A 25,234-nucleotide genomic window follows, 5' to 3' on the forward strand; every position below is an offset into this window, starting at 1 on the left:
ATAGCAGTTTTGTTTTCTCCCTTTCCAACAGAAAATTCTTAACCTGAAATCAGATGAACACATATTTAAATTCCTGAAGGCAAAATTTGGGTTTGGAGCAACAAGGTATGAATGAATTTAAATCGATGTTTGAGTTTTTATATTACATCAGCATGGAGTTTAAAACAATCTATCATTCTGCCTTCAACTATTAATTGCAGGATCATTTTGAGGAAAAATTTGTAGTTTACCTGTCTTATATTGATTTTAATACTTTGCTTTCCATTTATTCCCTAGAGATTTTGATGCAAATCTGTATCTTTGTGAAGAAGCTTTTGGCCTCCTGCCTCTTAATACATTTGAAAGGCTTTCAGATACTCTGCTTTTCTATGCTTACATATTTGTTCTATCCATCACAGTGGTTGCAGCATTAGCTGTTGCCTTCCACAATCTCAGGTATGGTGTATTCAGAAATGTAATGCTGCGATGTTTTGATGAACTTGTTCTATGTTGCAAAAAAATTGTTAAGTTGGAAATCAAAATATCTGACACAGAACAGTGTGGTGTTATCCACGAGAAGAGGAAAGATATCCAAGTCAGAGTTATGAGCACCAGGAAGCAGTGAGCGCAGTCTTAGCTTACAAGGCTCCTGGGATGGAGTAGTCTTTGCGCTAGATGGAACCTTTCAGTATTTTCATTTCCTTATCCATAGCCTGGAAATACTAAGAGTACTTTACAGGGCTTTGTGAAAAATGAGTTAAAACAACATAAAGTATTTAAATAGTGCCTCATGCCTAGATGTTTTTGTAGATTTTCATTATCATTAGCTATAATTATATGATTGACTCAAAGTCTTTCTATTTGGTCACATTAATAGTTTCTTGTGTTTTTCTACTTTTCTTCCTCTACCTTTTATATTTCTCACGAAATATCAAGAGTGAAATATTATTTGCTTGTTTTGTTGCATCTTGTTTAAGAGCATATAAAGTTACAGTAGATCATAATTATTAGCATCTACTAAAAAACCTTAAGGAATAATAAATAGATAAGCTTCTAAAACTCATCATGTCTACTAATCTGCTAAAAGAAAAAGTTAGGGGGTATGAAGACTTGAAAACTTGCAGAAAACCTACCAATCAAGCTGATGGAGGCTTTGCACTTACTGTCCTTATTAAATTGAAAGAAAATTAAGTGTAAGAAGTTGAAACTACTGTCATTTATGAAAACTTAATGAAGCTCAGAAGGAAGCCCTTTTTCTATGTAGTTACCTTGCCAATTAAGTTGCTGGTGAACTGTGATTCACAGCCACCAGAGAGCTGTTCTGGGAAAAAGTCATTAAAATAAGCCCAGATCAGTTGAGGTGTTTCACGATTATTAAAAATGAAGCAACATTGAACCATGAAAATATTTCATTCACTATAAACTCTTTTAGTATCTTTCAGAAGTGTTCTGTTTTATACCTAGCCCAAGATGAAATTTAGCCCTGTGAAAATAGATGGAAATTATTCTAGACAGTGTAATTTAATATTATTCCAGACACACCAAGTGTCACCAGGACTCTAGACTGCATGCAAAGCAGGACGTTCAGTTGGTCTGCACTGTCTTGTGAAAACGTCTGCCATTCTCAGTGTGAATCAATGAGTCGTTTCTGGAAACTGATTTGGTTTATGAATATAGATAAAGATTTTAGAACATCCTCATCTATCAGGTAGGGATATTAGAGGAAAAGCACTACATTAATTAAAGTAATTTAAGAATTATAGTATCTTCATATGAATTTTTAAGGAATTTGAAGAATATTTTATCAATGCCAAGTATTTAAATTGTTCCTACCTTTTTAGTACTAGGAAGGCTGATACCATTACACTTATACAACACATCTGCATTAGTGTGAAAAACATAACTAAAAGGGGCACCCTCCTCTATGTTCATAAGATGTGAGCTTCCCAGCTCAGGGACCAGGGGAGGAGGTGCACAAGCCCCCAGGCAACAAGGGGAGATAAGGGCATGGATTCTTCTTGTCTGCATTAACCTTTTAGTACCAATATAGAAGCTAGAGTTAGGCTTATAATAGATAATAAGTAAAAATCACTATCCATGCTATAAATTACCTTTAGAGTATTATTTAAATTTCCTTATGAATCTAGGGGGTGAAAGGATTTCTAGGAAATAATGTTTCTGTGGTTACCTAGACGTATCACACATATCCAAATCCATTGGATTTATATGAAGGACAAGGGTGCCTTCATAAAAGCATTATTTTTAACTTAAACTGGTCGCCTTTCCATTGTTTTCTTTCCCCCTCATGACACTTTGTGCAACATCCAAACACTTATCCACCTAAGGTGGAGACCTTCAGACAGTATGTGTATCCTTCCCAGTGCAGTGCCATATAGAACACATCCTACCCCATGAGGTGTTCTTGCCCAAAAAAATGAACTGGCCTCTAATTATCTACTTCTAGATCTAATTACAAATGTGTAAGATCCATGGAAATGGAGAAGTGCATTAAACACCACTGCCAGGAAACAGTTAGCCAAATCCAGAAGGTGGGAAGAGTTATATGAAAAATGATACATTTTCTTCAACCACTAAATAGCCTTATAAGAAGGAAGAATACTTTTATGTGATTGAAGATAATTTTAAAAGATATGACAAAATGCAGTGTATAAGTTTTGGTTCTTGAATCAAAGAAACCGCCTATAAAAAAACAATTCTAATAAGCAGGGAAACTAGAACACGAGCATAGGTGATGTTTTAAGAAGTTGTTCTTGTCAGGTGTGATCATTTTAGTGTAGTCATAGTTTATAAAAGCTGTCCGAGAGGCATATATAATGAGGTATTAGTAGGTTAGAAGTGTCCTATTGGTTCACAAAGGAACTGAATCCCAAGTTTATGGATACATTTTTTTTCTTATTTGTAAAATATTGAAAAATACTGATAACTTGTAAAAACATCACTAAAGATCTCTCAGTTTCAGTGATTCCAAAAGATTTCTTTTTGTTATTTGTTCATAACTTAAAAGTTTGAAGCATTTTGATATTTTATTTAAATTTAAATAAAATCTATTAAATTTTAATTGTAATTATGACAAATTTATTTTATTTTATTTTTTTTATACTACTTATTTTTTTTTTTAAATTTTCTAGAGGCATGTCTTATTTATTTATTTATTTGGTTGGTTGGTTGGTTTATACATGCACTGGGTACAGTCAGAAGCGCGGGAGGGTGAGAAAATTCACCAGAGCCAGAGCGGGGAGCAGAGCAGGCAGAAGGACCGAAGCACACCGCTGAGGGGAGCAGCGGGCGGCAGGAGAGGTCTGCACGCCATGTGGGACCCTCCTCTGGTGGCCGGGGAGCAGCCGGGGATCGAACCAGCGCTGCAGAGGCTGTGGGCAGCTTCGCAACCCAGCGCTCAACCGCTGCGCCACCAGGGAGGCCCAATTATGACAAATTTAACCTCTTAAATTCAGAATTGATCATTTTATTTGAGGGGAAGAAAACATTTCTAGATATATGAAGGGATATGTTTCTGTGTCTTCAGGAAAAATTTAGCTGAATTATATATCCAGTTTCAATATTGTTTGTTTGCTACTTTTTATTCAGTGATTCGACAAGTAATCAGCAACCTATGGGTCCAATGGCAACTTGCACAATTGGCCTAAAGCCAGAAACTGCCTACAACCTCATACACACCATCCTGTTTGGAGTCTTGGCTTTGAGCACAATGAGGTATTTTTGCCTTACCCATTTATTTGGTGGTTTTATTCAGCCACTCTTTATCTGACATCATTTTGCAATATAATTTGGAAACTGCCAATCCCCTTCATTAGTGATCATGGTTTCCATGTAATTATTCTTGTTTTCTGGCTTTTCCCAATGTAAAATATTATTTATTTATAACTAGTTCTTTCTAATGACCAAAATTCTCTGTTTTTACTCATACTTCCATAAAGTCGGTAGAATTCATCTACCCTTTTGAAAGACAGTGTTGACAGTTTCAATAGATTTTACTGTCACAGTCAGCACTGCTGCCTTTACAACCACTCAGACGCCAGCTCCCTGCACAGCTAGCACGTGCTGACTTTTGCCTGTGCCTGCTCTTACAGAATGAAGTACCTCTGGACATCACACATGTGCGTGTTTGCGTCATTTGGCTTATGCAGCCCTGAAATTTGGGAGTTACTTCTGAAGTTGGTCCACCTTTATAATCCAAAGTGGGTCAGTGCTGTCCCTTCTTCCATTCATTTTAGTGACTTAATATTTCTTTAATCCACCTTTTTATTTCAGAATTGCTTATACATTAGTCTGATAAAATGGATACATAATTTTGAAGCTAAAAATAGATGGTTGATATATTATGACTTTATATGGTATTAATTTTTTTTTTAAAGATGTATTTATTTATACAAGAACTGGGGTATAGGCTAGAGTCACGGGAGGGTGAGAAAATTCACCAGAGACAGAGCCGGGAGCAGAACAGACAGATGGACCGAAGACACTGCTAAGGGGAGCAGCGTGCGAGGTAGGAGAGGTCTGCCACACCATGTGGTTTGCTCCCTGGCCGGCGGGGAATCAAACCCGCACTGCAGGGGCTGTGGACAGCTTCACAGCATGTCACTCAACCTGCTGCACCCCCGGGGAGGCCCAATATGGTATTAATTTTTAATAATTTTATTTAAAATTTTATTTTTTGAACTATTTCTTTCTTAGACCTTATGTTAGATATATTTATTATACAGCACTTGGCAATAGAACAAGAAGAAAAAGTCACCAATAATCCTATAATCTACATCACTATTATTACTGTCATATATTCTCCTGTAAATAATTATTAATAAGTGTATGGTAATAATAAATAGCCTATAAATGCAGTTGTGAGCTGTTCTCCAGGGTAGAAGCTTATGTACCTTCTGACCTATTGGGACACCGACATGGACTCAGTTGTTTGCATATTTGAGGATCATGCTCCATTAAATTATATTTTTTAAGACATATGTTTGCAAAATTAACTTTTAAGACAAGATGCTTGTAATCCGAATTATTTTTTCTTACCAGATATGTGTAATGCGATACTCAGTACCGATATTAATACTGCTGTATCTGTGCTGTAAGGTAAGACTCATTTTCCTCATTCTTGTATTTAATTATTATATTCTGCTATTATTTAGCAGAATAATTGCTGTGTTACATTGCACTTTATATAATCCTTGGCAAATAGAGTGGTTGTGGAGGTTATTGCTATCTCCTTACCTTCTATAGCAGTTGGCTCTGATAAGGAAAACTTATCTGTTTTCTAAATAGTTTTTAACAAGTCAGAAATTATAGAAAAACTACTAGGAATTAATAATTCGAATTATTACAAAGTCATCTTTGTAAGAGGATTGGGAATATATATATGTAGTCTAAAATTAGTTTTTTCTGTCCTTCAGTTTCAGTAGGAAATAATGAAATTCTTCTTATTCTCAGTTGACAAATGTCTGAAATGGCATTAGCTGTGCTTCGATTCTGAGAATTCTCTGTAAGAGGCATTGAGTCATTGATCAGGTTGACTGTTTTGTGGCTCTTGTTTTGTCTTTGTGATTTACAGGCTGTAATTCTCACCTGGGAAGGTAGCTGGTTGTTTTATCCAGTTGAGCTCTCATCCTCTCTTTTTAAAAACAAACCTTGTATTTTTTAAGTTTAGATGTTCTTACTTCAACTTTTGTTCTAAGTTAAAACAATGGATGTTAAACACAGTATAGAGTCCCTAATTTGGTAGGGTGGCTAAAGGGGGCAATGGTAACACCCCCACAGAAAGGATCAGCTTTGGATTTTATTTACATATATTTTCATCTAAGTTGTTTTGAAGTAAAAATTTTAGGCTAAAAAAAGTTTAGTAGTCACTATGTTGGATAATGCTTTTGTAAATATTTCAAAAATTATATTCTATTATGTTCTTATTTATCAGAACATTTACTATTGTGGGCTGAACCCTGCACTCACTCTCAGGTACTGAAAAACAGAAATTGCTTATGTCTACCTCCCCGCTTCTGGGAATTTTATTACTGTGCTGTAAATAGTTAAAACTTCTTCAGACAGCTAGGAAGCAACAGTTAAGGGTTAAACAAAATATAGATTTAACAATGAATGAGGTGATTTTACCTTTACACATTATTTTGAGGGATAAGACACTCTTCTCACCCAGAAGATACAGCTCATCGTTCTTTTCTCACAGCTAAAAAGGTCTGCACGCTCTAACAGTCTTTTCCCACTGCCTGTGTGGGTGGGCTGAGTCCATTTATGTCTCAGCTATTTTTTTTAATATATATTTTTTAAGATTTATTTATACAAGTACCAGGGTATAAGCCAGAGGTGCGGGAGGGAGGCACGGGAATCTACCAGAGACAGAGCCGAGAGCAGAACAGGCAGACAGACTGAAAGCACTGCTGAGGGGAGCAGAGCCAGACAGGAGAGGTCAACTGGGCCATGTGGGAATCTCCCTGGCTGGGTGGGAATCGAACCAGTGCCACGGAGGCTGCGGACAGCTTTACAGTGCTGCTCTTAACCCGCTGCGCCACCAGGGAGGCCCCTGTCTCAGCAATTTATTTGAAATTTGATTGACATTTTAAAGCTATGTGAAGACTTAGGTCTCTTGTTCTTAATACAATGGAGGGAGGGCATTGAAAAAGAAATAACCCATACTGTAAAGCAGGGGTCCCCAAGTGTCAGGGAGATTGGTGCTTGTGACCTCGCTTGTCAGAAGCACAGATTCTTAGGTCCCACTTCCAGACCTGTCTGTGAGTCAGAAACAGTGGGACTCGGGGCAAGAGTGCACTTTAACCAGCCCTCCAGGTGGGGCTAAGGCGCCATCATGTCTGAGAACCCCTGCAGAGAATGGGGTCCTCAACAGCAGCACTGTTGACATGTTACCCGGGTAACACTATGTGGGAGGGCGCTGTCCTGTGCAGGCTAGAAGTTTAGCCACATCCTTATCTCACACCCCCTGGATGCCAATAGCACCTCCCTCCCGGTGTGACAGTCAAAATGTCTCCAGACATTGCCAATTGCCCCTTTGGGGGTGGAGCAAACCTTGTCCCTCCACCCCTATTGAGAACTGCTATCAGAGAAGAATTAGAGACTGCACTAGGAAATCTTTGTAGGCATCTTGAAGTAAGGGAGTTAGTATTTTAAAGAAGGCTTCCAACGACCACTAGTGGCTAGTGGCCCTCTCTCTTTCAGTATTGGATTTTAGGAGTAATCCTAACATATCTAGCTTTCACTGTACAAAATAGTTTAGATATTTCAGCTTCTCAAAACAAATCAAGAAGTAAATAATGATAATATGTATTAGAGGTTACCCTGAAACTGAGTCTGTTTTCCAAACATTGAAGAGATTCGTAAGTTATATGAACTCATATATTTCGAAGTTCATTTAACACTTACTTTTACATTAAGATTACCACCAGACTATATCATTAGATTTTAATATTTCCAGAATTAACAGCTGCTTTCAAACTAGAAAATTATCAAATTATCTAATATCCATTGAAGTCACAGTCTTCAATATATATTTTATTTCAAAAGAATTAGAACATGTTTAAAAATTAGTATTCTATTGATTATAAAATTAATAAAGATAATGGATAATTGAAATTTTACAAAAATATCATTTAATCAGTTTTTATGTTCTAAAGTGTAGAACCAGAAGAACTGATACCTGATTTTTTATCACCAGCAGTTTTCCTCATTCACCCACCCTGGAGACAAGATGTAAATGAGCAGTAAAAATAACCAAACGGGATGTCAGGATAAGAAAGTGATAGGGGGCCTCCCCGGTGGCGCAGCGGTTGAGTGCTGGGTTGCGGAGCTGCCCGCAGCCTCTGCAGCGCCTGTTTGATCCCGGCTGCCGGTTGAGGGTCCCACATGGCGCGCAGACCTCTCCTGCCGCCCGCTGCTCCCCTCAGCAGTGTACTTTGGTCCTTTTGCCTGCTCTGCTCCCCACTCTGGCTCTGGTGAATTCTCTTACCCTCCTGCACTTCTGACTGTACCCAGTGCTTGTATGAATAAATAAATAAATCTTTAAAAAAAAAAAAAGAAAGTGATAGGACTAAAACATGACTACAGGCCAGTAAGATGCCCCTTTGCCTCTAGCTAGTGGCTCTTAAATAATTTTATTTTCAAGTTCAATGAAAGCATAGACACTTTGTCATTGGTATTCGATCCTAATATTTGGAATTAATTCTGCAGTTCACTTTAGGACATATATGATGAGCAAGTCCTTTTAGCCAATTGTCATTTGATAAAACAATAAATATTTGGTTAACTGTTGAATAAACAGACAAGTTAGATTAGATAGGCAGTGGGCTCAGTATAATTTTCACAGCTACTTGTCTGCTAACCCCAAGTTAGCTAGTCAATTAGGAGGTGCTGGTGGCATAAATATGGTATTCAAAACTACCAGATTTTCCTAGAGTCCTACTTTCAAGTATTCTTTTCTCCCATGGCACCTGTTAATTATATTTATATACCTCCAACACGTATTCACATTTCTAGTACAAAGTACATAACCCCCATGTTACCCAGCGCTAGGGGGCGAGATTCGGAGTCAGGTTCCAGGTCGAGGCGTTTCTACACTGTGAGCTTGTCAAGTCAGGTTATTTCTCTGAACTGAGGTCTCCATATGAACAAAATGAAAAATAAATAGTGATAGTGATTATCTGTCTCCCTGGATAATGGCGAGGATAAAATGAGATTCCAAAAGCATTTTTGCAGCTCTGAGATGGTGCTTGCCGTCTTCCCAGGGCACATGCTGCACTCAAGGGTGCAGCCTGTGTGAGGCTAGTCACATGCCCCCAGTACACTGTGAGCTTCCTCGTGGTACTCTTCCTATCAGATCCAGGTCAATGTTTTACTTGATGTTAATAACAGATGCATAGCACTTTTTAAAGTAAAATAAAAGTTCGTTTAAAAAAATTGACAAAAAAATAAAAAAATTGACAGCACCTCTAGCCCTAATTAACTTGGCTCGAAATAATTTTGGAAGTTTTCTCAAACTTCAGCTCACTTTTCCTAGGAGAGTTGTGGTGCTAGTGGCCCAGCTGCATATTTATTTAGCTCCCAGATTATGTATAATTTCTCCTTTTCCATTTCAATCTTAGTGGCTTTTGTGGGTGTGGGTGGATTTTGGTTTTATTTTGTTTTGTTTTTAATTTTAGTTCTGGCCAGGAATGATGGATGAACTCTCCGAGTTGAGAGAATTCTACGATCCAGATACAGTGGAGCTGATGAATTGGATTAAGTAAGAGAATCTTTTTCTTCTTTTACCTTTCAAATGTGACGTGCTGTTTAACAGTCAAGGTAGATCTCATTTGGAGTTTGTTGTTGTTACCCTTCTTCCAAATCTAACTGTGAAGAAAGTCCTTTCTTTCTTTCAAAGTTTTTCTTAAAACTGTCTATATGAAGTACTATCTTTCTATTAAAGAAATGTTCTTTTCAACCACAGTCCTTTGCAGAAGGGAAAATAATCATCTGGAAGGGGCAACAGAATGGGGGATGCATTTCAAGCTCTGACTGCAGTAGAAATAAAGTTCTCTACTCTGCCAATTTTATCTTTATCGTTTTCTTTCATTTTATTACTGTTTAAATTTTCTATCAATGCTGACACATAAAAATAGTCTTTCCTTGTTAATCACTTAAAAATTATTCTGTAAGCTAAAGTTAATAAGAATTACAATAGCTCTGTGCCGATGTCATATTAACTAATCATATTACACAAGCCTCGGCCTAGAGAGAACCTAAAATAAAAAAGCTCTTTTCCTCTCTGAACATCCTTTCATGTTACATTGGTTCTTATTTTCACCTGCACTTTGATGCTTTGCTTCAGCATTCAGCTTTGGAATGAAATCTGTGCTTCAAAGCTCTGGTCATGAAACCTGCCTCCCGCCAACAAAACCCGCTTTTCTAGCCAGAGCAGCTTTCTTTCGCCTGTAATGCTGTGTTTCCCTGTGTTATAACCAAAACAGCAGCAGTGTGATTATTCACACTAAATAGATGTTGCAAATCTTGGGTGACACAGTCTGAAAGCTTGGGCTGTATTGTCCCCATCACTTAGAATTTTAGTAGCCATATTGGCACTTGCTCATGACTAATGTTTACTAACCAGTACAGTTTAGCACCGCTTGTGTATTAAGAGATGGTAAATGTTGGATAGCTTAGGTCTCTTGAGGGCAATACATGGATTTTATAGAGATTTATGCCTAAAATATATATGTGGCTTTGGTCCCAATGTCAGACTGAGTTTGACTAGATGCAGTGAGTATAATTTTTCATATATTTCCAGTGCTGAGAGTGCTAAGCAATGCTTTGTCTTTATTTATTTATTTAACTTTAAATCATGGCAGACAATTATAGAGTAAGTAATTCCTTCAGTATTTATTGTGTATGGGAAAAGAGGGTTATTCCTATAAAGAAAAGCTAATTACTTTTGCATTAACTATAGTCAACTGGAAATTTATGACTTGCATCTGAAGGTGAGGCTGATATTTTCTCTTTTTAAAATTGCACTGTTAATACCATGCAGGCATCTCCTCTCTTATAGAATCCTGGAGTTGGTGGGTCTTCTGGATTGACCTGGATTAGCATGATCAGCATCTCACCTCCGTTTCTTTTAGCAGTTACTTGTAACCCCTTAACTGTTTATGCTAGCAAGCCCCCGCCTGTCTTTGGCTCTATCTTACTAGATGTCCATGCTGTAATACCTTTATCTTCATGCTTTCCTCACAGAAAGTTACTTAAAGTGACGTTGCTGGTCCTGAAAACTAGATGACAGATTGTTCAGGTGACTCCTCTGCTAGGAAAGCTGTCTGTCCCCCTCCTTGCTCTCCCTGTGTGTAGACTCATGACTTGTTTTAAATTCTCAGTAATGGAAGGATTTATATTGTTCAAAAAAAAAAGTTGCTTCCATTGTCTTCTAATCTTGCCTGTTTTCCCTTAAAATTCTTCAAATCTAAATTATTGTTTTTGCAAAAATAGCTGCTGGGCATGTTTGTGAAATAAGTTTAAGTGATGATGAATGGATGCCAAAACAGGGTCTATTTTAGACACAAAATGTATTTGTTTAAATCAACGTTTAGATCAGCTCTTGGGTCCATAGGCTTCAATTCCAAAAACATGTGAAAGTACTTAATATTCTTTTCACCTGCCTTGACGTGCTCTGTTTTTGAAACAAAATACGACCTTCAGCTTTCACATCACTGTCTGTGATATTGGTTGGTCTGAGCTGCACTGGAGAAAAGGCTGGGCTGAAGATGGGGGTTGGTGGCTGGGTGGCTATTGGAAATTGTCTGAAGGCAGCAGCAGACCCCTGTGGGGAGCCAGCCCTGTTAGTAATGGATGCCACTACCTCTCATTCTTGCTACTTCTGACCCCCATCCTTAGCTTGTGTCAAAGCTACCAGGACAGCGTGTATTGGGGAGGGGGTGCAACTTTTGTTACAGCATGACTGCCTTCTGGGATGAGTCTGGATTGTGGAAACTAGGAGATCCCTCAGGGACTCTCCATTTGGTGCTGGGCAACTCTTTTTTTTTTTCTTTTAAAGATTTATTTATTTATTTATACAAGCACTGGGTACAGTCAGAAGTGCGGGAGGGTGAGAGAATTCACCAGAGCCAGAGCAGGGAGCAGAGCAGGCAGAAGGACCGAAGTACACTGCTGAGGGGAGCAGCGGGCGGCAGGAGAGGTCTGCGCGCCATGTGGGACCCTCAACCGGCAGCCAGGGATTGAACCAGCGCTGCAGAGGCTGCGGGCAGCTTCGCAACCCAGCGCTCAACCGCTGCGTCACCGGGGAGGCCCTCTTTTTCTTTTCTTAATGAAATATTTCTTATTAGTTTAATACAGGTTAATAATGATTTTTAGATGGAAAAAAGCTTACAGAGACAGTAAAGCAGAAACCATAGCTGTCTGTACAAAAAGAAATAACCAAAAATTATAAAACACCATAGACATAATTGAAAAATAATAATCTGAGACAATATTTGAAATGCATAAGCCAGAAAATATTAATAATACTTATATGCAAGGTGATTATATGAAAAATAATTACTTCAAGTAATTAAAGGAATAGGTGATCACCATGATAGAAAAATGATCAAAGGTCATGAACAAATACTTTTCACAAAGTAAAAGAAATATATCCTTTCAATAAATGTGGAGCAAAGATTAAGTGTTGCTGTAAGAAACAACCACCATGGCCCAGACTGTGCCAGTGCACTTGATGCAGGAGCAAGCCTTCTCCCCGCTTTGGGTGAGGTGTGCTCCCAGGTCTGAGCTTCCGTTGAGACTAGATGTTTCCAAATTCCCTGAGGCTTTACTGCTTGAAGAGAGAGTGAAAGAATTCATCACCTCAGCCCAATTCAGTTGTTTTCTTTACTCTTTGAGGGGCTCAGTAAGGACCTTTCAGAGGCTAAACAGATGGCCTCAAGGAAAATAAGGGGGATTCCTCTAAGCACTAACTAATATGAGTGGTTACACTAGAGGGATTTGTTTTCTTTGAAATAATTTAAAGCTTACTATATAAAGTTGTTTCATATCTGAAGTTGTCTACTTATCGATAAACAATTCTCCAGAAATGTTGTGTACCAGCTGTGTGTCAACAGAACGCTCTGGACAGGCAAACACTGGGTGGCAATCCTCTCTGCCTGCCTCTTTGCTCACCTCAGCACTGTTGTCTTCATTCATTTCTCCCACGGAACTGTCGGCTCCATTTATAGAGGCCTACCAGGTTTTAGTGGGAAAAACTTTCAGAGTCATTTTTAAGAACAGAAATGTTGTTTAATCCTTTCCCTCTTCAGTTCCTCAGAGGAATCAAGATTTTAAAGTTAGGTATAAAACCAAGATTACTGGGCCTCCCCAGTGGCACAGTGATTGAGCGCTGGGTTGCGAAGCTGCCCGCAGCCTCTGCAGTCCTGGTTCGATCCCCGGCTGCTCCCCGGCCACCGGAGGAGGGTCCCACATGGCGCGCAGACCTCTCCTGCCGCCCGCTGCTCCCCTCAGCGGTGTACTTCAGTCCTTCTGCCTGCTCTGCTCCCCGCTTTGGCTCTGGTGAATTCTCTCACCCTCCCGCGCTTCTGACTGTGCCCAGTGCTTGTATAAATCAATCAATCAATAAATCTTTAAAAAAAAAAAAAAACAAGGTTACTTAGGGATTGCATTTCTCATTATTTTTCAAAGACATTTTGTTGAAGTCAGTCCCCCAGCATCTCCTCTGAGAGCCAGAGGTCAGCTCATCTGTGCCTCCTGCAGTCCGGGCCTGGGTGATCCCCCACATGACCCTGAGGTGCCACATGCCTGTGTTCCAGCAGATTCAAATGCCCTGTTCACTGATAATGTTTCCTGGATACAGAGATGTAAAACCTTGGTGTTTTTTATCTGTCTGTTTAGTTTTTGGTTTTGCTTTTTGGTATGTCTGCATAACCTTGGTGGGACTTTCAATAGGTCTTATATGTGATGAGAAAGCACACTTACTTCAGCAAGACCAAATGCTACAGCAGTTGCTGGTCCATACTTCATTCCTCTATGTCCTTAGACCATTTTAGTTTGAGGTTCCTGAAATTTTTCTTTCATAGGATGTAATTAAGATAGACAGACTTATAGATTTGAATATCCTAAGGTTGACATTTAAACTACTTGGCTTTAGGAGATTTCTACTGGAAACAGTCTCTTTCCAGTGATGAAGCCTGCGTGTGCAATATTTTCACAATGGGACTACAAAAAAGGACCAAAGTTTCTTCACGTTTAATCAAAGCAGAAAGAATTACTGTATGTTTTAAATATGATGTAGGTTAAATCCAGACTTTAAACGCCTATAGGCTTCTTTTATTTTTAATGAATCATTTTGTAGTATTTGCATAATTTCGTATATTTTTGAAGTGTAAGTAAGGGAAACGTTCACACATTATATTTTAATGCTCAGTTTACCTATTAGTTCCACAGTAATTAACTTTTTAAAGCTGAGAGCTTCAAAAATAAATGAGATTATTTGTTCAAAATACCATCAGGTCTTCCTGGAATGACATTCAAATTATATAATGTAAATCCATTTGACCTGTGAGTCCTTGTCATTATTTAGTGACATTTCTTACAGAAGAAATTGTTTGCAGGTTGGGCAGCCTTCTATGGAGCTTGGTGTAGAGCTATAAAAACAAATTATCCTTTCATTTTATACATCATTTATTCAAACATTGGTAAAAATTGCTTTGTTTCTCTATAATAGAGAAGTGTCATTCAATGGTTAAAAGCACATTAGCTATTTTAGACACACACCACAGGCTCGCTCAGCGAAAGTATCTGGGAAGGAAGAACACCCAGCATTATACCTGTCATACTGCACATTTTTAGTTAAAACCAAATAATCCTTTTCCCCCTTGCCTGCGAAGTTTACCACAGAAAACATAAAATACAGTGAATACAGGTTTTGAAAATGTGTGATTTTCTGCTTTTAATTTTGTTCTACTTCACTTTTGCTTGTTTTACTTATCTATATACTTTAGAGGTAAACTTAAATATTCAGAGTAGCAGGGAAATATTCCAGATTTACCGTGGGACTAGAATATGATGCCAAGTTAAACAGAATAAAGTGAATAAGCATCATCTCTCCTATGCTTGGACGTCAAAGTTTCCAAAGAAGTATTGTTTCTAACTCCTTTTATAGGTGTTAGGCTCTTTGTATTTTTCTACTTTAAAATAAAACCGAGGACCTCGGTGAATGAACAGGTTAACAGTCCAAGGGGTTGACTTTGCTAACTCTTCACTAAAGAGGCCAAACATAAAAAGATATTACAAATGAATGAGCTTTATTCCATTTTTCCCCTCAACTCCTCTAAGCCATCGTAACTGATCACTTTGCTCTGCTAGGAGATGGGGGCTGCTGGGTGATAGGACAGGGGACACTCAGTCCTCAGTGTATACTGAAGAGAGGCCGTCCTTATGTGATAGTATGGCCTTACGTGATAGCACGGTGTTTCTGTCCCAGCACCACTAAAGGCCTGCAGGGGGCATTAGTGAGCATATAGTGGACTAACCACCAGTTTTCTCCTCCTTGATTGACCACAGTGGGAGCTGAGTTAGCTCTGTTAGCTAGTAAGCTTCTTGAAGACAGATTATCACATGTTTGCCAGTCCAGCAGTCAGTCATATTTTTTAACCCAACAAAGAATAACTTCCCAGGACTTTTGACATTTCAAGCCTTTGTGAACTATGTAATTCATCAAAGTATTGTGATTGTTGCTCCAGCAGCTCGATGAAACCTTGATTGTTAGCCATAAATAGATAGCAGGTCAGGCATCTGTCTCTGCCACACTTATAAAATAAGCGCGATAAACAGCTCTGGGCCTCTCCCCCGGGCTGATTCCTGTTATATATTCACAACAGCGCTGCTAAGACAGTCTTACAGCTTGGATGTTATCAGCTCAGCTGCTGGATTTGCGGTTTGTGTAGAAAGAACGGCTTGGCACTCTAGGCAGTAAGGCTGTGCGTGCCAGGAGAGCTTACCCCAAAGCTCTCGCCTCTGCTGCGTACTCTGCCAGACACTAGACCCTACTTACTTTCTCCCTGCGTTCAAGGCAGTTTAGGTCAGGGGGCCCATAGACAGACCCTTTTTGGCATTAATATGGGATGTTATTGTATTGTTTATTGCAGTGAAATGGTGTGTGCCAATGGGAGGTATACAAAAGAAAGAAGACTAACTTAAAAAGATAATGGTGTTTGCACCCATTATTGAGTGTCCACGTGTGTCCTCTCCAGCTATTACGGCACACTTTAAGTGGGGGCAGCATGCTATGTAAGGCATGGCTAAGTGCTTACTAAGTATTAATGGAATTAAACTGAATTTTTGTAAAACCTTTCACTAAGGAAATCAATGCACCTTCTCATGTTTTTATGCAAATCCTCCTGTTTCCCTGACCATATGGGGCAAATCAGGACTTCTTTATAAGAGTGCTGGTTCAGGGAAGTGAGCAAACATCTATGGGTCTGATTGTCAGCATACTCAGGCTCATATAAGACTTTTTCTATTGTCTACATTCTGGGCTCTGGCATGACTAGGGGAGGAAGCAGCCTATTGTCGTTCCCTGTCTGCTTGCTATAATCCTGTCCACTTTTTTCCATCACTTAAGAAATGAATGTGACTGTCATTGTTAGAAAATCTTGAATTTTTCAGAAGTGCATTATTTATAAATGTTACCATGGAACTGTGGGGTATCTTGCTTGGTGCAGGCATCCAAGGATAGCATCCATGGGCAGCGTCAACATTAAGTTGGACTAAGCAGAACATCCTCACAGGATATACAGATATGATGGGGCTTCTCTTAGAAACTTCTGTACCAGAGCAAGCTTCACACGCTGCTCTCCAAAAACACTGAGGGCAACAGACTCTGCTAGCATTTTCTGTTTTAATTTCTGTTTTAATTACTTGAATTAGATTCCTTCTCAAAACTCCTCCATTGGAACTGGCCCTCAAGCACAGACTCCTCTTTCATAACTCAAGGATAATTGTACCTTGCAGTATTCTGCGGGGTCGCCACAGGAAACTCTCATTGAGAGGAATCCACAGAAAAGCTGTTATCATCTTCACTATAAAAATGACACCTCATCCATTTGCAATTAACTCCCAGATTTCAAAAAAAATGGAAGGGAATTAAATCAAATACTGAGATTCTTTTTATCCGGGGTGGGGATGGGGGGGAGGGGGGATGTTTTTACGTCATTGTCCTTCATGGGGAGGCAGAGACCCACACCTTGATGAATCGGAATATGAAATTCTGATTAAATATGAGGGTGCCCTATATGCCTGCGGATGTGTATAATTTTTCATAGTCAGGACTAAAGACAAGGAATATACAAACTATTTTCGAGTTTCTATAACAGGAATGCTGCATATGCCCATATTGAATGATATTTGCTATTTCAGAATCTTCTTTCCATGTTCTTCTGTGTTTACTAGTTCTGTTTCACTAAAAAGTAATTTATAGTAAGATCTGTGATCTGTCTTTTCTTGTTTTAAACAAAACCCCTTGGAATTGGCTTATAATCAACGGCAGTTTCTGGCTTTATCATTTGTTATTTTACTCTAGGCAGCCCTTTAGTTCAGTTTAATACAAAAAGCATTGGCAACCTTTTGAGGCTTTTTTCTTTTCAGAATGTGCCCCCCTAGAACAGAAGCAGGAGTGAATCATTGGCTTTAGCCTGGAAGACTTACCTCAGGAGATACCTGCATCTAAGACAATTCATTATAAGAGTGAACCCATCAGAACAGTACATGAGAAGCTTCCCAATCATTGCCAAAAACAGATTTGTAAAATAAATTTGAGTGCAAATCAGAAACTCAAGCAGCCTCCTCTGTTTTTTTCCGACTCTTAACACTTCCTGATATAGCTGGGGGAGTCTGAGAGTGTGATAGTGTCTTTGTTGTTGCCTTTGAGGAAATCTTAGCACCAGGATTAATTCACAATCTCAAATCTTCCAGCTCTAACACCCCGAGAAAGGCTGTGTTTGCTGGCAGCATGCAGTTGCTGGCCGGGGTCAAGCTGTGCACTGGCAGGACCCTAACCAACCACCCGCACTATGAAGACAACAGCCTGCGAGAGCGGACCAAAGCGGTGAGGGCCGGTCGGGGCAGCGGGGGTTCCTTGTGCTTCTGAGTTGCTAAAGCTGGGGCTTAATGCTGTGTGTAGGTTTTGAAGGGAAGTCAAAACGTAGGGACTCACATCTCCTGATGCTCATCTTTGGCCTGCCCACATCCATCGAAGGCCTGCTGTTTAGACCATGTGTTTCTCCCTGTTAGAGTAACTGAGAAGATAAAACACCTCAAGATGTGAACTGGAGAGTGAAGGAAAAGGAGTAACACATACTGGTCACATTTGTTACGGACCTTCTCGTGTGTGTGTGTGTTTTAATAGTTACTACAGCCACAAAGTTCAAAGCTCAGCACATACAAGAGGGGACATAAGAGTGTCCCTCCTATCCCTGTCTTCCGGCTCCTGCTGGCTCTGCCTCCGCCCCCCAGAGGCAACTAACGTTATCAGTTTCTTGTGTGTCCTCCCTCCTTGTGTACCTTCCCACAGGTGTTTCATGCACATACACATATGTATACACAGGTTCATACTCTTCCCCCCTCGTTTTGTTTGTATTTTTTTTTTTTTTTTTAAGGAATAGTGTCCTACATCTTTCTTGTTTGGCTTTTCATATATTTTGGACATTATTCCATTTCCAGTGTATCCCATCAATAAATTTTTTTTTAAAGATTTATTTATTTCTACAAGAACGGGTACAGGCTAGAGGCGAGGGAGGTTGAGAGAATTCACCAGAGACAGAGTAGGGAAAAGAACAGTCAGACAACCAAAAACACTGCTGAGGGGAGCAGCGGGCGACACAGGAGAGGTCTGTCGCGCCATGTGGGTATTTTTCTGGCTGGCTGGGAATTGAACTGGTGCTGCAGAGGCTGCGGACAGCTCCACAGTGCTCTGCCTAATCCTCTGCGCCACTGGGGAGGCCCTCCCATCCAGTGAATTAATCACTGCTCTGTCATTTTTAAAGGTACACTGTGCTTTGTTATGTAGATATGGCATAACATCTACTTATTTTTTGCAATTTTCTGAACAAAGTTCCAAACAGTAGACTTGCGGCATGTCAATCTAGATGGGTGAGTGGACGCCTGTCATCAGGCCCTGAGAGGTGAAATTGCAGGGCAAAAGACATGGGCACTTGTCATTTACATGACTTCTACTAAGTCGCCCTCTATACAGATTGTATCAGTGCATTCCTGTCAGCCTTGCGGGAGGGAACATGTCTCTTACCCTACAGTCCTTACCAGTGGTGGTTTCATTTATTTATTTTTTTTAAAGATTTATTTATTTATTTATACAAGCACTGGGTACAGTCAGAAGCGCGGGAGGGTGAGAGAATTCACCAGAGCCAGAGCAGGGATCAGAGCAGGCAGAAGGACCGAAGTACACTGCTGAGGGGAGCAGCAGGCGGCAGGAGAGGTCTGCGCGCCATGTGGGACCCTCCTCCAGTGGCCGGGGAGCAGCCAGGGATCGAACCGGCTCTGCAGAGGCTGCGGGCAGCTTCACAACCCAGCGCTCAACCGCTGCGCCACCAGGGAGGCCCCAGTGGTGATTTCAAATTACTAATGTTTCATATCAGTCACTTCTTAATTTTGATAGCTGAAAGTTGCTGAAAAGTCTTACTTTGGAGTGAGATTTGACTAGCCTAAAAGCAAATCATTTTTACCAAGTCCTCTGTTTTGTTTTTTAATGAGAATCATCTGAGTTTATATTCCTGCTAAAATGGGAACTATAAATTGGCCCAAGCATTTTAACAGCTGCAACTTGGCCCCAGACCCAGAATTTAGCCAGCAGGTTACCTGTGTGCTTGGACTCAGGGGATGCCGGAAAGGCTTATCAGCTGCTGGGAGTCTGCCTGTGCTGCATCCTCGCCAAGGTCTATCCCTGTCTGGTTAGTTTTGTGCCCTAAAAGCTGATGTCCTAAAGGTCCTAGGCCCTTCTTCAGTCCTGACCCTTTGAATTTGTGGGATGCCTCCAGTCTGAAGCCTGGTGCTGGACATGAGGGAATGATGTCACCGGTTAGGAGAAGCAGCTCACCTCCCACCACTTTACCCACCATACAACTAATTAGGCGCTACAGACCCAACCTCCCAAGTCAGAAACCTATTAAAAATCAGTGGGCAGGATAGGAAACAATATCTCTCATTACCCCCAACACACACACACACACACACACATACACACACACACGACCTTTTCCAATGCCAATGCCAAGTCCCAGAATATAGGACACTCAGTATCTGTGAACATTCACTTAAACTGTGTGGCACTGGTGGTGAATGGAAGGTGGAACCACTTTTGAACCTCCACTGGATGCTATAAATTGCTCTTGTCCCAGGAAAGATGAGAAGTGTAGGATCCCCTGGTCAAGCAGGGTGGCACAGAGTAGTAGTAAAGCAACAAGTGCTGCCCCAGCCTAGAACCAGGGACTTCTAGGGGGTGCTTTCCCCAACTGCTATTATCAAAACTGGGACCCCATACACCCCCAAACTGTACTACCCTCACACCAAATACACCGTTTTAATCCAAATGTCCCATTTGTAAAGGTTGAGGCTATGGCTTATTTACTCAGCTATGTCACTTACCTTGCAGAAGCAGTCTCAGAAGGTCTACTGATGAATATATTCGTAGCTTAAAATATTACACTGTCTAAAGCCAACTTATTCAGCGTGACTCACTCCCCCCTCTTCCCAAGGCCAAGTCATGGCAACGTCCCTTTGGAAACGTAACCGCCCGCCCCCCTCCACCCCCCTCCGCCTATCCCTTCCCCCCACCCCCACCCTCATCCCCTTGCGGGCCTTGCACGTGAGCCCCAGTGGCAGTGAGAAGCCCAGAGCATCCGGCGCGCTGGGGTCCTGGTCTTACGGTCAGCCGGCTGGGCAGTTATGTCATTAGATATTCCCCCGTGACCTTTCTGGTAGTTAAGTGGCATTTTACCCTATTCCCTTTTTTATCTCAATCCGAAGGTTTATCAGATATATGCAAAGCGGTCTCCAGAGGACGTGCATGCGCTCCTCAGGTCTTTCGGCACCGACTATGTCATCCTGGAGGACAGCATCTGCTACGAGCGGCGGCACCGCCGGGGCTGCCGGCTGCGGGACCTGCTGGACGTCGCCAACGGACACGTGAGCACAAGGGCGCCCGGGGACCAGGAGTCCAGGTGGCTCCCGAGTAGCGGGAATCTGTTTCTACATTGCCGTGATAGGATTATAGCAGAATCGAGTACTTGACTTTGGCTTGTATTCTGCAGAACTTGCTACTCTGGCATTTGAGTGACTGCCACGGGGGCTTGGGAAGAGGAAGCTCTAGGTCCCCAGCTGGTGGCCAACAGAACAACTCTCATCAGCTGGTTTGTCTGGTGAGGGTTTGCATAAAAATTTGGGTTTTTTTAAGGATTTTGCTGCTAAATAAAAAATAAGACCTCGGCTTTTATAAACCACTGTCCAGAGCATCACTTAAGTCATATGTGAGTGATGGACAGCAGTGTCTCCCCTCTCCTCCCAGCCATGGTCTTGCGTTCTCACCACTCTACCTGTGGGTGCACACTGGGGGTGCCCCTTTTTCCACTGGCCCATTTCCACAAAGACAGGTCCTGTGAGATGACCCAGCTTGCACTCCCAAGCAGGAAAACAAGCCCTTCTTCGTCCTCCCTTCTCAGGAAAATGTCCCTGGATCTATTCCAGGCCTCAAGTAGAGTGAGCAGAAGATTTTCACCCTTTAGCTGTGGAGTGTGCTATAATCATTGCATACAGAAGCTGACAGATATTTATAAAATGAGTGAGAAAAATGATGAACCTAGCTTAACTCTGGAAAAAAAAAAAAAAAACCCCACTGTACAGAATGTGAAATTCAGAACACCTTAGATCTACTCTCTTAGCAAATTGCAAGTATTCCAGGCAGTTCCGTTAACTACAGTTTCTCCAGGCTGTGCACTAGATCCCCAGAAAGTATCCATCACATCACAGGTTTGTCCCTTTGACCAATGTAGATGGCTTGACTATGGTTAATTACTTTACAATGGATGTGTATCTCAGGTGGTGCCCTGAGTATATACGATTTTATTTGTCAGTCATACCTTCATAAAGGTGGGGGGAGGGATATGAGCTCCAGGTTTTTGCCCAAGGAAAACAACTGTCTGTAGCTGTCTTGAATGAAGAGAGATGCAGACCAAAGGCATGCATTTAGATTTTGCTTTATGTGTGACTTTTTACTGACCAGGCCTACTGATAAATTGGAGAATTTTCTCTGGTCACAAATAATTCTCTGTATTTTTTGTATGTCTGAGGAGCAAATCTTAAGAATAAGGAGATCCAAGTTCTGCTTCTAGCTTTGCCATTGAAGAGGGTCATTGTGTGACACTGAACTCTCCTCCTCAGCCTTGGTTGACTCTGCTGACAGGGAGGAACAGACCGGGCCATCTTCAGGTCCACTGACATTGAAATAATAGTTATGTTCACTAGCCTGTCATCTTAAAGAAAACCAGTACCTGCTGCTGTTTCTGTTGTCTCTTAGAAAGATGAGCTTTTCCCAAGTTGTGTTTGGTTTGGCTTTGGCTTTAGATGATGGATGGCCCAGGAGAGAATGATCCTGACTTGAAACTTGCAGGCCACCCTCGTTTCTGTGAAGAGATCAAAAGAAACCTGCCTCCCTACACCGCGTACTTCACCAGAGTGTTTCAGAACAAAACATTCCACGTTTACAAGCTTTCCAGAAGCAAGTAACAAAGCTTCCTGTTCAATCTCTATTTTTCATACCTGAAACTTCATCATAATGAGACTCAGTAGATAATGTTTCATATGTGATTGGATAGCCCTTACCTTAAAGCTGTGACATGAATAAGTTCTACAGATGTTTACACAAGCATTGCCATCTTTGAAAGTATCTTATACAAATGTGTCTTTTTCTGTCTAGTCTCCATGGATATTCTCTAGCCTAAATGTTCTCAGCTTTCTAAGACTAATCTAGAAAGTTGTCTTTGGGAAGAACCGTATGTGTCCATAGATGCCCTGAATAGCCATGTATCATGTTGACAATTCAGAGCCTGTTCGGGGTATGAAATACTCATAATTTTTGTTTGACTTAAGACAACCACATGTGGTTGAATTGAATTGAATTGAGAGTATGCATAATTAGATTATTTAATACTATTTCACTAGTGAAGACCAATTGGTGTCTTTTTTAAAAAAGCTTTTTATTGTCCTGTTTCACCTAAACATTTTATAATGTTTTCCAATTTTCATGCTTTTAATATTTCCCCAAAAAATCATGTTAAGCCTGTGTATGAATCTCAAATTTTGTTGTGCTCTGTCCGAAATATAGTGTATCATGTATTAAGTTGTGCGTGTGCATTTGTGTGCACACATGTGTGTGCATGTTTTAATGCTGGACACCGAAAAGTGTTACAAGTTCCGTATTGTAAGTCTTAAAGGGACTGAAATGTTATGTAGCCACGTGAAATTTGTTAGTGTTCTGTGTTATTATTTTGAAGCCTACTGATACTACTTAACCTATCCTGCAGCAAGTAAGATAATTTTTCTTTATTTCTTACTCATTTAAATTTACTGGGTTTGCAAAATTTTGTAAACTTTTTGCTTTTAGCCTTTGTATTTTTTTATAGCCTAGACCCTTGCAAAGTCTAAATACTTTTTAAATGTTGTATCTTAATGAATCCACTTATACAATATTTTTGGCAAAGAGCATTTTCATACCAAGTTTGACTGTGGTCTCCAATCTTACTACGAGGGCCCTAGTAGTGTCATCTTTTTTCCTTACTCAAAGGTAACCAAGTGCCTCTAAGTCATACTGATTTGTAAACAACAAAGAGGATGTGTGTACCTGTTCAAAATTTTTTGATAATTGCTTTTATAATTAATTTCTAGTGCAGAAGACTTGCAAAAGTTGCTGATAAAAGTTTATTGTGCATTTAATTAAATCAAAATGCCTAAGGAAATTAACTTTCTACCCTGTTCTTGCCAATTGGAAATGATTTAAATGTTTTTCCTTGCCATTGTAGTAAAGTAAATGACTGTAGACATCAAGATCAATCTATCACATGTTCAAATGATTTTATATTTAGTTACTACATATTAAGCAGCATTCAGAAAAAAAATTTGCACTTTCATATTGAACTCAAGGATACTTGGCTTTTATCAAAACGTATTTAAATAAAAATTTGACAGTAGCTGGGTTATTAAATTATGCAACTGAAACTCCTGAATTATATCTTTCCTGAATCCCTTTAATAAGGTTGGAGACCACTGCAGTTTAGGCTAATACAATAATAAAACATTTTAATCAGCACTAAAACTTTAATGAAGCCAGTAATGATGCATGCCTGTTGTAGCTGACAGCATGGGTCAGTACATCCTTCAGCGAGTGCCTTACTCTAATTGAGACTAAGCACATGTAAGGTACAACATTTTAGACTCTGTAGTTTCATTTTTAAAATCCTCCTTTTCCTTCTCCGACATATTTCAGTTTGTTTTAAATATTCCTATATGCATCAATCTAAATATTTGGGTATTTGGATTCTCAATATATATGAGAGACGCACTTAAACTTTTATGCTTATCATCAACACATTGATGGCATACGGTAATCTTTTTATCATAGTCTAGCTGCCATTGTTGCCACAACATTTAGTGTTTAGTCTTTAATAAAAAATATAAAGTGCCAGAAAAAAAATTTTTGCTAGACAGAATCCATACCTACACTCTCCAGGACACTGTGACCATGTACAGTAGACATTTTTATTTCCTAATGACCAAATCTTTTAATGAATCATGTGAAATATTTTTAGTGCTTGTCAGTGTTCTCTTTTATGACTTCTCTCTGGAGTAGAGAGAAGGAAAAAGAAGAAAAGCGACTGACTCCTGGCTCTTTACCAAGCCAAAGCAAGTGACCTGTGACCTAAGCTCCCTGCTGCGCAGATCTTGGTGGCTGTGTTGATGTCAGGCAATAGCCTCAAATTGTATGTTTTTTACAGATAGAATAACTTGAATTTGCTTCAGAATTAGCATTCGGAAGAACCTCTAAGTAAATAAGTGCTCTTAATTAACCTTTACTTACAGGACTCTCCAGACCCGTTGGTAGCCTCCATCCTCCTGTAAGCTGAAGCCCTTGCTGGAGGGCTGCTCCCTGGTATTCTCTCACACACCTCTGCTCCCTCTCTTGAGTTCGAGGTCCATAGCAAACTTCTCTGTGCCAGTTCTGCTTCTTAGTGTAAGGACACAATTCACCATACACCAAGGAAATATGAATGTAAAAATGAAAGGGTTATTTCTGCAAAAATTAATTTGAATGCTTTGGCAAAATTTGGTAAAGGTTGAGTTTCTAATAAAAATTGCTTTAATGTAGCCGTGGTTGGGAAAATTACAAAATTTTGGGAAAACAGAATTCAAGAAAATTTCTGAGCTTAGATTGCATCATACATTTATATAAGTACTCATTGCACCTTTAAAAACTCTCGACTGATCAGAGGGTATTAAAATATACCCAAATCATTTAATTAGTCTGATTTATGTAAGACTAGAACTGTAACCGTTAGACTCTTGTGCAAAGGAAAGGTCTTGGCTTTATATCAAAAGATTAGCAAATGCATGTGCAATTGTGCACTAAAACTTATGCTTCCCTGTTTTAACCTACTTGCTTCATTAA

General features: G+C 40.0%; 1 protein-coding gene across 1 annotated transcript in view; it reads left to right on the forward strand.

The window, feature by feature from the left end:
- DPY19L3 (dpy-19 like C-mannosyltransferase 3) overlaps positions 1–22,299 on the forward strand; it is a gene marked incomplete at both ends in the record, with an annotated part of 63,173 nt that extends 40,874 nt beyond the window's left edge. Inside the window, 9 exons of the mRNA XM_084257800.1 lie at positions 32–105; positions 277–435; positions 3,586–3,711; positions 4,089–4,200; positions 5,038–5,094; positions 9,177–9,259; positions 17,479–17,611; positions 20,545–20,703; positions 22,138–22,299. Coding sequence (XP_084113926.1) covers positions 32–105; positions 277–435; positions 3,586–3,711; positions 4,089–4,200; positions 5,038–5,094; positions 9,177–9,259; positions 17,479–17,611; positions 20,545–20,703; positions 22,138–22,299 — 1,065 coding nt within the window. The remainder of the gene's footprint in view (positions 1–31; positions 106–276; positions 436–3,585; positions 3,712–4,088; positions 4,201–5,037; positions 5,095–9,176; positions 9,260–17,478; positions 17,612–20,544; positions 20,704–22,137) is intronic.
- Positions 22,300–25,234: the final 2,935 nt, after the last annotated feature.

This window comes from Talpa europaea (assembly GCF_964194135.1).
Source record: "Talpa europaea genome assembly, chromosome: 16".
In the NCBI taxonomy this organism is placed as follows: Eukaryota; Metazoa; Chordata; class Mammalia; order Eulipotyphla; family Talpidae; genus Talpa; species Talpa europaea.